The 15,970-nt window shown below is 39.5% G+C and overlaps 1 protein-coding gene across 2 annotated transcripts in view; it reads right to left on the reverse strand.

The window, feature by feature from the left end:
* LIMCH1 (LIM and calponin homology domains 1) overlaps positions 1-15,970 on the reverse strand; it is a 180,426-nt gene that overhangs the window by 55,457 nt on the left and 108,999 nt on the right. For both annotated transcript variants that reach the window (XM_027891281.1, XM_027891282.1), the window contains exons 5-9: positions 15,486-15,516; positions 12,319-12,429; positions 7,858-8,053; positions 3,285-3,534; positions 2,351-2,623 (exon numbers count right to left, since the gene is read on the reverse strand). In XM_027891281.1, the coding sequence (XP_027747082.1) occupies positions 2,351-2,623; positions 3,285-3,534; positions 7,858-8,053; positions 12,319-12,429; positions 15,486-15,516 (861 nt within the window). The remainder of the gene's footprint in view (positions 1-2,350; positions 2,624-3,284; positions 3,535-7,857; positions 8,054-12,318; positions 12,430-15,485; positions 15,517-15,970) is intronic.

Raw genomic sequence — 15,970 nt, forward strand, 5'->3', positions numbered from 1 at the left:
CGCAATAAGCAGGATCACATATCAATAAAACAACATGCAACAGAGATAATATATTCCTTTTGGAAGGAGAATGGCATGCATTTATACAGCCTCTAGTTCAATAGAACATGCTAGAGCAATGGAAATCAGTACTTAGACTCCAACTAAAAAATACATCTGCCTACAAGCTCAAATCACTCATGTTCAGGACTCAGAAAGGTCCCCTAATGAATTTCTGCTTTAGGAACAATTAGATGCCTTTTAGAATGCAAAAGTCACAGTGGTTGTCGTCCAGGGGTCAATATGAGATGAAACAACCTTCTCAGATGAACTGGAAAAAAACTGCCAATCTCAGGTGGAAAAAAAGAGAGGTTGGCATCTTAAAAAGATGAGGGAGTAAGAGTGGTGAAAGAAAAAAAAATCAGAATACAGAAACAAGAGAGACTGAGAATGGCTCAGTGTCATTACTGCATGGAAATCTGAACTTGATGCCAAGAAGTGAGAAAAAATTGAGAGGTTCAAAGAACAGGGAAGAGTAAGACGACATTAAGAAAGATTATTAAATTCTGCCCTGTGTCCAAAAGTGTTACTACTAAATTCTTCCCTTCTCCTCACCCACTATTCTTCCATTTACACAAAAAAATAATTTTCCTTACAGACCCCCGACCCCAGTGACTTTTCTGCTGTGTCTTTCTTCAATCCCCAGAAGCAGGCTCCAACTTCACTGCAGTGAAGCTTGGGTTACAAAGTTCTGCTCTTTCACCCTTAGCTGGGACAGAAAACCACCAGCTCCTCCTTCTTCCAGCTGCCAAATTCCACAAGTTGCTTCCGCTGAGAATAAGGAAGAAAAATGACTTGTTATTTCTCCTCCCTTCTCCTTTAGTCCTGTCAGGACAACAGATTGTCCAAGGAAAGAGGGGGCCTGAATTCCTGCCAAAGAATCACACATTTGATCACACATGCTTCTTCCACAGATATAAAGGCAGTAGATCAAGCACAGGGTTGGAAAACGGACTCTCAGTGTGGTGAGCATCTTCCAAATGCAAACAGAGCTATTTGTTGTGCACTGCACTGATAAACACGAGCTATTAGTACATTTTACTACATATTACTATATTACTACTACTAATTCTACAGCCTTGGGATTTGGAACAGGATTATGCTAATATCCCTCCTGTTTAGGGATTCCCAATCGACTAGCCCTAATTGAGACTGAAGGAGCAATTTATGCCAGATAGTTCACCTACATTAGTATCTGACTTTGTTAAAAGTAATACCCCACAAACACACACAAGCACTGGTTCAGTACAGCTTGACAACAGTGAAGCAGACCTGAGAAGAGGACAAATGACAGCGTACATACTGTGACTGTTTCATCTGCATATGGCATATATATGGCCACAGACAAGCTTCACTGTACCTATGAATGAACTGCACCACATTTGAGCTGTACTTCTTAACTACATTTCAAAGCCCAGACTGCAGATCAGCATCAGCTAAACTACTCACTGCTAAGATTTTGCCCCACAATCCAAAACTAAATGTTTTGGACAGGAGGACATTTGGACACTTACCCTTTAGACAAACCATTTTGATCCTTTATAAGAGCCTAGTCTTCTGACATATCAGCTAAAACTCTGCTTTGGAGGTCATCCCCACGAGTAGACGAGATTTTTCATGAGGATCCAATATCAGATGATGGAAAGGCATGGGCTGTGAGCCTAGCCATCATTCAGCTCTCCAGTTAAAGAACGGGAAATAACCAAATTGAACAACATCCAAAAATAAATACCACAGGTAATAAGTGAGTAGCTACAGATATTCCATGCCAAAGTCAGTCAAATTACGACTGCTGAACTATGCCTCTACTGGTACATGTGTTAACAAGCCCTGTACTTTTATAGTTCCTGCCATTAAAAAGAAATGCATCATTTATTAACACAGCTAAAAATATTAACCACCTAAGAAGTGTGGTTCACCACTCCACCAGCAACAAGCAACATAAATTTCTGAAACTTTTCCTAAACAAGGCATTTTTAATGGACATTTATATATATTTTTATTCAATACAAGAAAGCATTAGATGGAAGGTCACAAGTAGTCTGGGTAGTAGTCTTCCTGGAGTCTGTCTACATTATGCTGTAAGACAATACAATTCTCAGCAAAAATGCAGTTAGCATCATATAACTCCACAATCCACAGCTGCCACATCACAAGGTTTTTCAGACCAAGACTTTCACTAGCAATGGTGAGTGCTTAGCGATTGGTTTTTTGTTAGGAGATGTGAAATCACAGCGGATCAAGGAAGCCCACACTTCAGCCAACCCTAAAAATGTGAAGCGTGCACCATTTCTCACACCGTTGGGCTAACCTGCCGTAGCGTTGGGCTGCTGACATGACCTTAATGCCAGCTTGTTCCAGTCTTCTTAACTTTCTGATCTCTTCCTCATCTTTCCCCTTGGGTGCCGATGTGTCTTTTGCACTACATGAAGGAGACTGGTCTATGGAGTTTTCTTCACTTTGATCCAATCCTAATTGATTTTTAAGGGAGCTTGCCTCAGGAGCCACAGAGCCCACTTTCTCCTTTTCACACAGTCCCGGTGTTTCATTCAGCTCTTCTTCTATGGTTTCAGGGTGGGGTTTACTATTGAATTATACAAGTTAGTTTAATACAGACTGTGCCTAAAACATATATATTTGTAAGCACAGTTTGCTCACATCAAGATGCCAAAGGATAAATTCTGACGAATAATCAGAGTAAATAATTATGCTCTTTAATGGGAGTTGCTTCTTAGGTCAAACCACAAGTTAAGTATCAGTTGACAAAACCAACATGCAGAAACACAGTCACAACTATATAAAACATATTAGTGCATAGAATACAACATACAAATAAACTGATTTTACAAAAACCACCGCAAAAATATTACCTGTTTTGATTAAATACATCAAACATTACTTATAAGTATCATTTGTCAGAGAGTAACTGTCTTGAGAACTGAAACAGATCATCCAGAACAATTTTTTCCAGCCTTTGGCTTGATATCCATGGTACTTGTACTAACTGACATCTTGTCAAACACAAGTTATACATTGCACTGTATGGTAAATAACGACATCAAGACCGTGATTTTTCTACTCATTGCTTTTCTACTACCTTCACCAATTGTTAGAAACTATTTATTAGTACCGTATCAGCTAGAGATTCATTACAGTTATCATACGCCTTATGAAAACAATGAAAATTGGGCAATTGTTAAAGCATCATCACTGAGGAAGGGAGAGGCTGGACAGGCCAGTCTTACCTGAAAGGTCTGTCTCCTAGTGGTGAGGTCGCTGTGCTCCAGCTCTTTCGGTACTCTTCTCGCTCAGCTTTCTTTTTCCGAAGGGGAGCAGGTACATAGAAAGTCTGATTACTCTTGTTCGGAAGGTACTGGTTAAAAGGCACAGCTGATTTAGGTTCACCGTGTGAGGTCCGCCTCGCCAACATATCATCTTTTTTCACATCTGGCATCTTTCTGTGTGGCAGGTCAGTTTCCGAGTCACTTCCTCTCCCTAGTAAGGAAGGAGAGAAAAAATCCCCTTATTTTCACTTTCATCCAATTGCTCGGGTTTTCTTAAAACTATAACTCGGAGAAGACATCACCAAAAAATTACATTTAACCACCTTTACTTGCATTTGTATTTTAAAGGCAGTCACTGAAGGTAATAGCCATAACATATACACAGACAATAAACACTTTTTTCCATCAATCTCTGAAAAACTCATCTTCAGCCACAGGTCACATCAAAAAACCTCAGGGTCAGACTAAGTCAGACTTGTCAGTCACAGAGGACAGATACAGAAGCTTATCTGACTAAAGCCCAAATGACTCCTAACTGTTCATATGGGTATGCCTGACCTGCTTTGCATTCTTATATGTGCCTAGCACAAGTAGAAGCAAAAAAGGGCTGCAAGTTGTACAGCTATAGAATGGCAGGAACATGTGGGTGTCTCTACACACAGCAATATGAACACACACAGCATCAGCTACGGTCAAGATCTAAGAATAGCATCAGCTGCTATAAACCAGAAAACTCGGATGGTCTCTCTCATCAGTTGCCTGGTCAATCAGTCTAGCACACTGCAAAACTGACAGAGAGACTTGATCCCCAAATGGAAATGGGCAAGGAGAGAGAGAAGGGACCTCAGGATTTAGTGGTTAGGTCAGTACAGTAAAGACTAAAAAATTCTTACTGGTGAAGAAATAAGGTGAGAGGGAAAAATCAAGAGTTACAGAGAATAAGACGCGAGATAACAGAGCTGGATGACTACTTGATTTTGTTCAAACAAACTAAGCTTCCTGATATTTACAACCCATTTAAAACACTGAAATCTAGACAAGACTTTTCTGACTTGAAAACTGAACTCCCAAATGCTAGGACAAATAACCTAAAGAGCATTTGCGGTGTGGAACTGCCCTCACAGCCATTTTGGAAGCCACTTCATAGACATTCACTAGATTCCCTGCACCGTATGAGCCTTTTAAAGCAATTCACAAAGAAGCTATGCACATAGTTCTCTCTCAGCAGTGTAACATCATCGCAGGCCCAGGTTTGAAGAGTGAAATGGAGCACGTTCAGCCATTTGTCCCACCAGCATTCATATCTTCTCTGAGCTTTGGAGTGTTGGATGCCTCTGGTCCTTGGCCCCTTTGCAACACCTTGTAACCCCTTTCTGGGGTGAGGGGAAGCCACACAAGTTGTGTCCTCTTGCTAATTCAAAACACAAGTAAACTACTAGCTAATTTACTGAGCTACCGAATGAACAACTGAAAACAATGAAGTCATAAAAATCACAAGTAGTTGGTGTATAACTCAAAGTGGGGGAAGGAAAAGAGATCTAAATATGCCAGGAATGTTACTTGCAAAGAGCTTTTGCAGCGGACTGAGTTATTAATCGTTTGCTTGGAGAGACACGAAGAAGAGTGAAAGGGAACAGTAATAAAAGATAATGACAAAATGGAAATGAACGAGTTAGACAATATCACAATGCCCTTTTTTTTTGCCAGAGTTCTTTTGCTTGAACAATTTTCTTTAAGAACTTACGATAACTAGCACCGTGATTGGTAACCTGAGTCTATGTCTAAACAAAAAGGGGAGATATGACCACAGAATCATGGATATCTGAGGGTAGCTAAGGTTTGAGGAGCTGTAGTATCATTAGCCTGAGCAAAACACAGAGGAACTAAAAGAAAATAAAAAAATCCCTTACTGTTATTTGCTATTCTGTTTGCTTTTGACTTTGTTCTGATGTCTATTTTTGTATCACATGAAAACTCGATCTGGCAGACAGAAATGCTGGAATAGATAACCACAGTAGCAGAGGAATTAGAACACATTCATCTCCCTCATTACTGATGTGCCTACCAGCATCCCCAAGCTAAGTACTTCAAAGACAAACAGCTTCTTTAATTATTGATATTTTACTCGTGAAATTATTTTCAGCTCAAATTTGCAAAAAAAGCACTGGAAGCCAAAGTACCAAACAGAAGATGCAGCTGTGCTCTACATTTATAACCTTGAATTTGTTGTTCTGCATTTCCAAGTAGCAGCAGCAGTTTCCACAACCAGTAACAGGCAGTTATACACCACTGACAAGTACAGATCCTTTGTACAAGGATCCATGCACAACTGTTGGCCAAGCAGAAGATTTTATTCATTGGCAACTGTAAACGAAGGTCAGGCTGAAATTCTACTGTGTTTTAAATAAATTGCTCTGCTCTACCACTGGTTTTGTTTGCTTTTTTCCAAGCGGCAAGATCTGCATATGACACCAGAGCAGTTCCTCAGCAGTGAGGCTCATCACAGATGGCATTTGTGAAGGCAGTATTTCTCACTGCTTCCACCTAAACTAATCATGACCTTAGGATCACTTAAATGATCTACAATAATTTTTTTCCTTCTAGAAGTGGAAGGAATTATAGTTTTAGTTCACTACAATATTATCTGGTTTATAAAGCTCCTATCTGAATGGAGAAAGAAGTAATGAAAGCAGAACCTTTTCCTTCATCCAGCTCTGCATATAGAATCATAGAATCATTTAGGTTGGAAAATACCTCTAAGATCATCAAGTCCAATGTAAATTATTTCTATCAAAAACTACACGCAGCTGAGTGATACACTAGCCTGCTGGGACCACAGGAAGAGGTTCAACATAAAAGAGGTCAGCCAAGTTACACCTCACCTGCAACTGCTGGAGGAGACAGCTGTGAAGTTACATCAGCAGTAAGCAGGAAAAATGGGACACATTAGAAAGTGCTGGTTGGACAAGTCATACGTGTGCACACAGCATCTGCTCGCATCCTGGATATGGTTAAATGCTAATTTTTAAGAACAAACTTTGTATGCTTTTATCTTCTTTTTTGTTTGTTACAGACTCAAGAATGTGACAAGACAGTATGTCTTAGCTGTGGCAAAAAAACACAAAATCTTTCTAAAATCTGCTAATACAGCAGAAGTTGATAGGAAGCAGCTACAAGACATATGTGTAACTGGCAGCCCACCACGTCCAAGTAAGCAGGGACACAGGACACCCCTTGAGCACCCAGGACAGAGCAAGACTTCTTCACTGGGACATGTGAGGTGTTCCTATTTGCCAACACCACACTTGTCTCATTTGGGAAGGCAGAAAAACATTTTATAATGTGGATCCTGTGCTTTGAGGGGCCATGAGGCTGTTTTGGGGAATTAGCCCCAGTAGCTGGTTCTGGATGGTCAATCAGTAAAAACCCAAATACCACAGGCCACTCAGAGCAGATCTTAGCTCTGATTTTCCCACCTCTTTCATAATTCTACTGTGATACCAGCTCTCCCTGTCAGCTTTCCAGTTCTAAAGGGTTCCCCATCACCTCAGGCAATCTCGTGTCCAGTTATGATCAGCACCAGTTTCTTTCACAGTGCCAAACGCAGCATGAACATCTGTTTCCTAACAAAAGGTCCTCCTGCCTTTCCGTTTTTTTAATTAAATAAGTACCATTATTAAGGGGAAGTGATTCATGTGTGCAACACAACTTCATCTGATGATGAAGTTTTACTTTTTATCTGTTCATCAGGAATGTAACTCTGCAGAGAGAGCCTCAATCACGCATCCTTTTGTCCTGAACCAGAATCCTGCTCATGACAGGTAACCTAAGAGGATGCTCCACACCTACCCTAAGCAAATCCTTCTTCATCCAGCATGCTGTGTTTACAAGCTTCTGGAAACCTCTGGGAATCAGGAAAGAAAGGCAGAAAACAGCACCCCTTCTGTACTCCTAGAGCTGCACGTTCTTGCACAAATGTGTACAAAGATGGCCACAGCTCCGATGCTGGGAGCTATTAATTTACCCAATTTTCTAAATACCATGAAAACTTATATGACATTTGGTTAAGCACTGTACATCAGACTTCAAAATTTTGTCAAGTATCAGACATTCCCAAGATATTTCTATGTCATTTATCGGCCCAGAGTTTACTTAAGCAAACATTTTATTCACTACAATATTTTCCTTGTTCCTGCAATTTTATTTCTTACTCTAGCCTAGTTTATAATCTAAAATGAGTCTGCATAACATCCTCTTACACTGTAACCCAGAAAAACACTCTTCCCATCATAAAATTACAGTGCAATGATGTAACTCATTTTCCAGTGCTACGCTATCCTGAGTCAGGTTTCAGGTAAGTTGTTGGCAGTCATCTACACCTCAGGGAGCACAAATCAACATTCACAGAGAAGTTCTCCCACCGGATTAGCCCGATTCAGAGGCAGTATCCAGCTTCTGAATGGCACATTTATTCCAGAAACTTTGCCTCTATGTCACAACATTATTCATGTGCCGCACTGTGACTGGTACTCACCATCACTGCTCCCTCTGAGCACTACATCTGGAGACGGTGTCTGCTGCGAGCGGGAGCCAAAGGAGTCCAGACTGTCAAAGGAATCATCTCTGCCGTGGCGAGGTGGGGAGAGGGAATCACTGCGTTCAGAGTCCCAGCAGTCTATATAGCCACTGTCACGAATGCTGCGCTTTGGGCTCTCGATATCCTCTGTTTCCTACACGAAAATATCCATTACACATCAGACAACAAAGCATCTTCCCAAATACTAAAAATCTCCTCCCCAAAAAAGGGTTTCCTTGATTTTTGCCCCTTCTCCCCTTCAAAATGAAAATGCAAGCTTGCAATAAATCCCAATTTTATGCTGATTAAGAAGAAACCACTCTCACTGGATTAGTACAACGAACTGAGAAAAAGTTCCAATAGGCCAGTTAATAAACCGATCAAAAATGAAAGTAACCTGAACCCTGACTTGTCGTCCACAGTCCATGGCACAGGCAAAGGCACTACAATTTTAACATCGTGCCTGCATCAGGTTTAAGTCTGCTGCTTTCCAAAAGATTCCCCCCCTCCCATTGCCCATCTATTGTCTCTGGCCAGGACACCAGCAGACAGCATTTGTTGTTGCTGCTTCAGCTCAGCAAAATAATAAAGCAGTGTGCCCCAGCCTCCTTCTACCTTGAAGAGAAATTCCTGTTATGAAAGAGGGATGTCTTTCTCAAGCAATCAGCAATGAAAAATATGCAAAATGCTTTTCCCGATGCCTCAGAAGAATTCAGTTGTGCTCTTTACTCTTTGCCAGCTCCTGGCTCTGGGGGATATGAAAGCACTTGTAGCTGACCCACATGTTCAGAGCAGGGAGAACAATGGTTGTCTTTGACAGCCCTGTGATTATAAATTCTTTCCAGTGCAAGCAGCACATACTAAAACACTGAAACTCCAGCAGAGGGAAAGGTCAATAGAAGCCATCCTCACCCTTGCATTATAATAAATCCCTTGTTTTACAGAGTGTCCTAGCATTAATTACAGTCATTCAGATTGAGAAAAAACAAAAATAACTAAGTTTATTCAAAGATAAATCTGTTTTTTTCTCCCCCGACAGTAAGTAAAGTCAGAAATGTGGGTGCCATTATCAGACTGACATTTTGTGACCCAAAGAGACTGGAATGTGATTTTTTTTTTTTCCCAGAAGCATTTGAATATTAATTCCTAATTAAGAAGCATCCCCTGCTTACCACTAGCTGAAGCACAATGGCTATGTTAAGCACAGCTCCCACCATCCTTAACTGCTAAGGGTTTACCCATCACTAGTATTGCCAATGAGAAGATCAATCAGGAATATCTGAGTGTTTGCTGGAAAAGTGATGGAGGGAGGAGAGTCCTACAATAATAAACCAACACTCCCATGCTGAAAAAGAGGGAGGCTTGAAGCGAGATTGAGAGATCAGACCAAACGTTCTGCAAACTTTTCAGGAAGAAGGCTTAATTAGTGCCACTCGCTACTAATCTGCCAAAATACCACATTAAGGGCAGCGGCAAAGGTCGCCTAAGGCCAAGCTAAATTGTGGTAATGCCATTAAGTAACCTCACTGCAAATAGAAGTGAAAATATTTTCTAAAAACAAATAAAATGCATCTAAGTTGTAACTGAACACTATGTAATTTCCTTCCTCAGTTCTGCTTAGTGAACTAAAATACTTATAGAAACAACAGACAACAAAGACCTGTCTCCCTGAAATCTTCATGAATTACACACATCCAAGAACAAATCTAAAAATCCTATCAAAATCCTGTTTGTGACATGATCCAAAAATCTTTTAAAAAATCCAAATTCCCTAAATCCACTCATCCCTTCATACCAATCAGCTATTCTCAACCTTTAGGCACATTTCCATTTTCCTAAATTACTGTATTTGAATGACACAGAACTGCTCAGCAGCTACAGGGACTTAAACTTGGGCAAAAAGCCCCAGCCTGCATTCACTATCTATCAGAGTCTGAAAACAGTCCAATTGTAAACTAATGAGTTCTGCAGACCTTACTTTCAAAGGCCTGTTGATGTTAATTTTGCATGTCCCTCACTAGGAATTAGGAGGCAGGCACCAGGATAGGATCCCAGACTTCTGTAAACATGTTCTTTACAGCCTTTCCCTTGGCAAAGATACTCTCCCAGCACAATGCCGTCACACAGACGGGTACTTGTCCTGCCTTGAACAAATGGTATCTCCCAAACACTATCAATGGGAAAGTGGTTATCTGTGGGACTGATAACACCACAGTGTGACACAAAACAGCACATCAGTCTTTCATATTATCTAATTAAAAACACAGTATATCACTGAGTGGCAGTAAAAGGATGACTGCCAAATATAAGATGCATTTCTCCAGGAAGTTCCACCCACTAAATATAATCAAAAAAACATGGATATTTTGTCATTGTGAATTTCTAGTTTAAAAGAAAAATGAGTACTCAAATAGTTAAAGAAATTAAAACCAGAGTTGCATGAATAAAATTAGAAATGAATAGCCCTTTCAATATGAGAAGTAAAAAAAGATGAGTCTGAGACAAGTTACATCGGAGCTGTCTTTTGATTTGCTTATTAAAAAAGGAGGGCAGAGAGGATTTACAACAGAAAGACTAAACCAGACTGAATTTATGGTCGATTTAGTTACTAAATTCTGTGGAAAAAATGCCAGTAGAGAATGTGATAAAGTGTCTTTTCATCACTCGAGCTCAGCTATAAAGAACATCAGAGTGTTGCACAGCATGATTAACATGTTCTATTTTACAACCAAATCCTCTTCAAATGCAGTAACAGAAAAACCCACAATTGCCAGTGGGAAATACTTCAGGGGCATAGGACTAGGGAGGAGATCTCAAAAAACGTCACCAACGGCCCTCGTAACAGCATTACCTAAACAAGACTTTTCAGAACTGCAAAGTGCTCTGTTTATGCATTGAAAGAATATATAGTTTTCAGCTTTTATGAGATCTCTACTCTTCTCCCAGCTCCAAATCTGCAACAAGTCAAGTTCCAGCCTCTTGCCTTTGGCTTTGATTCACAGTGCTCCGCAGTGCCCAGCCAGGCTCTCCATGACCATCAGCTCCCTGGAGAACACTGCCTTTCAGCCCCTGCCTACTTCATCTCACAAAAGAGCTCAAAATAGGACCTCTAAAATGCTCTGATGATTAGTTTCACAGGTAAATATTACCTGGAAAAAGAGGAGCCTCGTGGTGCGAGATTAAACATTATAAAATAAACCACAATACCATGCAGCACTAACATTATAACAACCTGTACTTTGGCAATTTTTCTGTGCTAGCTCGCTTGTTTGGCTTTGTTTCACCTTTCTGACTCTTTGGAGTGCAGACTGCTCCTTCCCTGCATCCTCAAGTATTAACTTAATTTTTTTATTGCTTTGGCTCAGTCATATCATGAGTGCCAAAGTCCCAAGTGATTAGTGCAGGTCATTAAAATGAAGACTAAAATAAATTCCTCCTGAGAAGCACAATGTTTTCTCTTCCTCTCCATTTTTACTTGCATGTTCACAGGAACTGGGCTCACAAACAGGGATTTTACCTATCTAGTTAAGGTTCTCTGGTGTCAACAGGGTACAGAAGCTGCTATCAGTCAGACAAGTATGTCTTCCTCTCCAGCGGCAATCTGGTGCTGGCCCTGTGGGGTCCCACAATGGAGAGCTGCAGCTGGTGCAGGTGCAGTAGCACAGAGCTTGAGGAGAGTGAAGTCCAGAGATTCTCCAATAGTCCCCAAACCCTACTGCCTGTGGCGACGTGGCTGTTACATGAGATGGGGAGGAAACAGCAGGCACGAAGCTCTCTGTGGACTGGAGAATGTAGCTGCATGGCCTTTCATGAGCAGGATGTCCAACACATGCAATGCTAACACGTGGTGCTGCCATCTTCTTACAAGCCTCCTTCTTGCCCCTTCCATCCCCAGGAAATGCATTCTTGGTTATCAGTGCTAAGCAACCTGATTCAAGGTTCAGGGCATGCTGGAATGCTCAACCAAAAGTCCCCAAACTACCCTACAGCAATCACAACTTCTCCTTTCCAATAGAGCTCAGCTCATAAACCACTGAATATGATTTCAGCCAGAATTTAGAGCTTGGCAAAACACAGATTTATCATAACTATGCCCTTGGTGAAACATAATCTCCTCCTCCTCCCCTTCAGCTTTATTTAGACACTTTGGTTTGATGCTTTATGTTGCAATGAAAACCAAAAAAGTTGCCCATGAGACAATGTTTTAAAGAGGAAAAACTCTGCTCTTGTGAGTCTGATACCTTACTTTTGAGTTTCAGTTCTTCTAGCTGAAACTTGGTGTCATAAATGAAGAAACTCAGACCAAAACATACAGAAACTCCAGCCCTCCACTTCTCTCATATTTAGCAACAAACAGTTTATTTATGGGACTAATAATTTGAACTAAATTTCCATTCCCAAAACATAACAAAAAGATACCTTTCTCATTTGTGCCAGGAAACCTTCAAATTCCTTCAGGTTAAGGGTTGATCCGCTATATGAAGTGCAGCTGTTTGCTGCCTTCCCTAGCCAATAAATGGTGACTAATACCTGCAGAAGTTAATAAGAATTAATTGAAGCCATTTACACAGTCACTTAGCTAAATTTACTTCCCTTCAGCATCCCTGATTTATTCTAAACTGCACAGTGGCACAAGATTTTGCTATAAATCAGAGTTGAAAGGGAAGTGTCTGTCAAAGGTTAAACATAAATACATCAGGTAACTACAAAAATTTAAACAGTCCTACACAATATGTAACTTAACACATTATCTCCCTGGTATTTTTAATAAAAATAATAAAATTTTCATGTCTGCCTGGAAAAGAAACAGAAAAAATGAATCTGAATAGGAAAACTAGACAAATATATTTGAAACTGCCTAGAAGACACATAAATATATCTGTTTGTAAATCCAATAGGAAAAAAATCCCTAAAGAGTACTGACACTGGAAGCCATTAATCAAAACCATTAAGACCAGGGGAATAAACAAAACATCTTGAATAAGTGCCTGCCTAAAAACATCTCATGAGTGCCTGCCTATTTCAAGGACAGAAAAGGAAGTCTCATTTTTAATCACCCTAATGTAATTAACCAGATGATAAAGGAACATTTACTTCTAGGCTTCTGCTAGCTTATTATAACAACCTGTTATAACAGCTTAAGAAATGCTTAATAAAGGAGATGAATAAATAAAGATTAATCAAAAGTCATGAGCATCTGGTTGTTTCTATCAGACTACAGGGGAAAGAGTTAGTGGTTTCATTCAAGTTCTGACTTGATGCTTCTCCATAACTCAAAGTCATTTCAAAACCAGTGAGTGGAAAAGGCCAAGAATTGCTCTTGCAAGTGTTTATATACCCTTTCACTCCTTTAAGTAGCAAAGAAATCTGACCTGACACTGCTGGTTGCACATGTTTTAGGAAATGAGAAATTAAGATGCTTAGGATGGTCAAATCCAACACCTCCAAAAATGCCGCTGTTTACACCATACAGAGAAAGTTCTTCTCTGCACCCATATATGCCTCCACTTAAAGTAATGTCTAATGGTACCTGTGCAGCAGCAATTTTGACTGAAAACTGATCATCAAAAGCAATTCAGTGCAGTGTTTTGCTCTGGATAAAAAAATGACAAATCATCACCTTAGAACTTAGGGTTTTTTCTCATTTAATGCTCATTATTTTGGCATATTCTGTGACATTTGCAAAGTATTTAACTGCAGAACAAACAGGAAATATTTTGATGTGGAAAAGACGTGCAACTAATAATAAATAATAGTTGCCATTAACTGAATCAAAAAAGTTACATTAACTGAAATACAGTATTTTATGTTTTGATGGGACATATACTTCATATTATATAGTGAACTAAAGAAAACAAGACTAGCAAAAATCCAAAGGGTGTTCTGGGAACAGGCATCTTTCAGACTCTTCTTCCCTAAAACAAGCATCCATACTCCTTCAGTGCTTCCTCCTCATCGGACTTTTCTCATCAACTTGCTCTAGCATCCCCATTTTTCATTTAAGTGTGATGTCCAAAATTATGCAGCACTACAGGTGAGGCCCTGCCAGAAAAGGATATAGTGTGTGTCATACAGCTCCTCTGTTTAAAAACAACAGTGGTGCATAATGTAAAAATATGTATTTTATATATAAGTATAGTTTATATTTTTATTTCATTTATAAATAGTATGCATGCCATGAAATATCTAAATAACACTTTTAATAAAGTTCAAAAATTGTTTTAAAATTACATGCAAATCAATACTACTGTGCTGAGTGAAAGGAGGTGGTTTCGCTAGTACTGATTTTTTTGGGTCTTGAAACAACCTTTATCTGAGTTGTTTTCCTTCAACCAGCACTACTTGACAAATTTATGCAAAGAATTCTTACAGTGTATGTTCTCAAGTTAAACGGTAACACTTGCAAATACAGTATTTCTTGCAACCAGGAAACTGTCCAATTCATTGTGCCACTCAGTTCACTGATGAAGGACGTGGTATTTTTATTTATTTCTGCTTGCATTTAACCACTTTCTCTCTTCTTCCTTTCTTTCTTTGAGAGGGGAAAAAAAAGGGGATAATTTCACATTTGCAAGCAATTCCAACTGGCTGCCAGCCGAGGTTGCAGGATCATGCACCTGGAAACTATATATTGCCTAGAAGCACATCATGGAAGACTTTACCTTTAAATCAATACATATGTACAAATATATTTAGCCAGTGCCCACAAGAGTGCTAAAATACCAAAGCTGAACTCTTCCCCTAAAACTTTGTGTGCTGGGTGCAGAAGATACTACTTTACTGATGCTGGTGATGACGGGAAAGACAGGATGAAATAATTTGGGGGAGGGGGTGCTTTTGTTTTTTTGGGGTTTTTTTACCCATGGTCATGATTACTGGCTTGCAATGTTACTAGGAAAAGATCTTGGCATTTCCTATCACTTTATAGGGATGTGAGCCAAATACAAAATTGAATTTCTACTAGTTTACAGCTGACAAATGACAGACAGCTTGCTAGGCTTTAAGACAATAACTAACTCTCAGACCAGCAAAATGTAGACATTTTCTTTTCCACTTAACAATTACAGGGTCCACTACCAGTGCCATTAGTTCAAATTAACAAGACGTTGAAGTTAAATGGAAAAAAATCTTTCTTGGGAAACACTAATTTATTTGGAAGAATCATGAGAAAGCTAGTAAACCTGATAGTAAAGACTTGCATCCAGATCTAATGATCAATTTGCTCAATTTTAAATGCTTTACACAAATGTATTTTATGTCAATATATTCATGAAGGGCTACAAAAGTGTTTCTTCGAGGGCAGGTCAGACTGTTCCCAGTATCAGCACACTGGACAGCACAGAAATCACAATATTTATCACTTATCCAAGAAGAGACAAATGTTCTCTATTTTGTTTTTATTGTAAGACTGCTTTGCCAAAGCAGCTCTACCTAAATTTCCAGCAGAACCTAGCTAGGTTTGTGTTCAGAAAGACTTTTTAGCAATACTTATCAGTAATCAGATTTTACTGGCATAATTCTTGCTCAGGCCAAATACAGGATTAACCAGACAAAAAAACTCAATGAACTCCAAGTGATGTACTTACATTTTTCAGCTTCCTACTATAGTCAACGTTCCTGGTTGCGCACACACACACACACACACACACACAAAACAAAAAAAAGAGAGAGAGAAAAAAAAATCAGAAAGTAGACACATTACATTTTCCCTAACCAAATCCTGCAGAATGCTTCTATTGGGTGGAAACACGTGAAAGCTAAGAAGATGTAGTTCACACATTCATTTATTCATAACATGGGAATATTCTGTCACCATTATTTCAATCATTAAATTAGAACTCTGGAAGCACAAAAATAAAATGTGTTTATAATGGTCCCACAGTAAAGTAGAACAGTGCCAAAAATATTTCCTTTAAACAGAGTTGCTGATTTCTTACAAAGAGAAGACAAAAGTCCTCACTGCTAAAATACATTCTGCAGTTATCACAGGTTCTGCTCTGTGATAAATCATGCAACCCATATAGATTGTGAAAGCAACTGAACATGCACAGGAGACATCACCAAACATAAA

Source organism: Empidonax traillii, unplaced genomic scaffold, assembly GCF_003031625.1.
Source record: "Empidonax traillii isolate 1590-97213 ecotype Southwest subspecies unplaced genomic scaffold, ASM303162v1 scaffold315:size618497, whole genome shotgun sequence".
Lineage (NCBI taxonomy): Eukaryota > Metazoa > Chordata > Aves > Passeriformes > Tyrannidae > Empidonax > Empidonax traillii.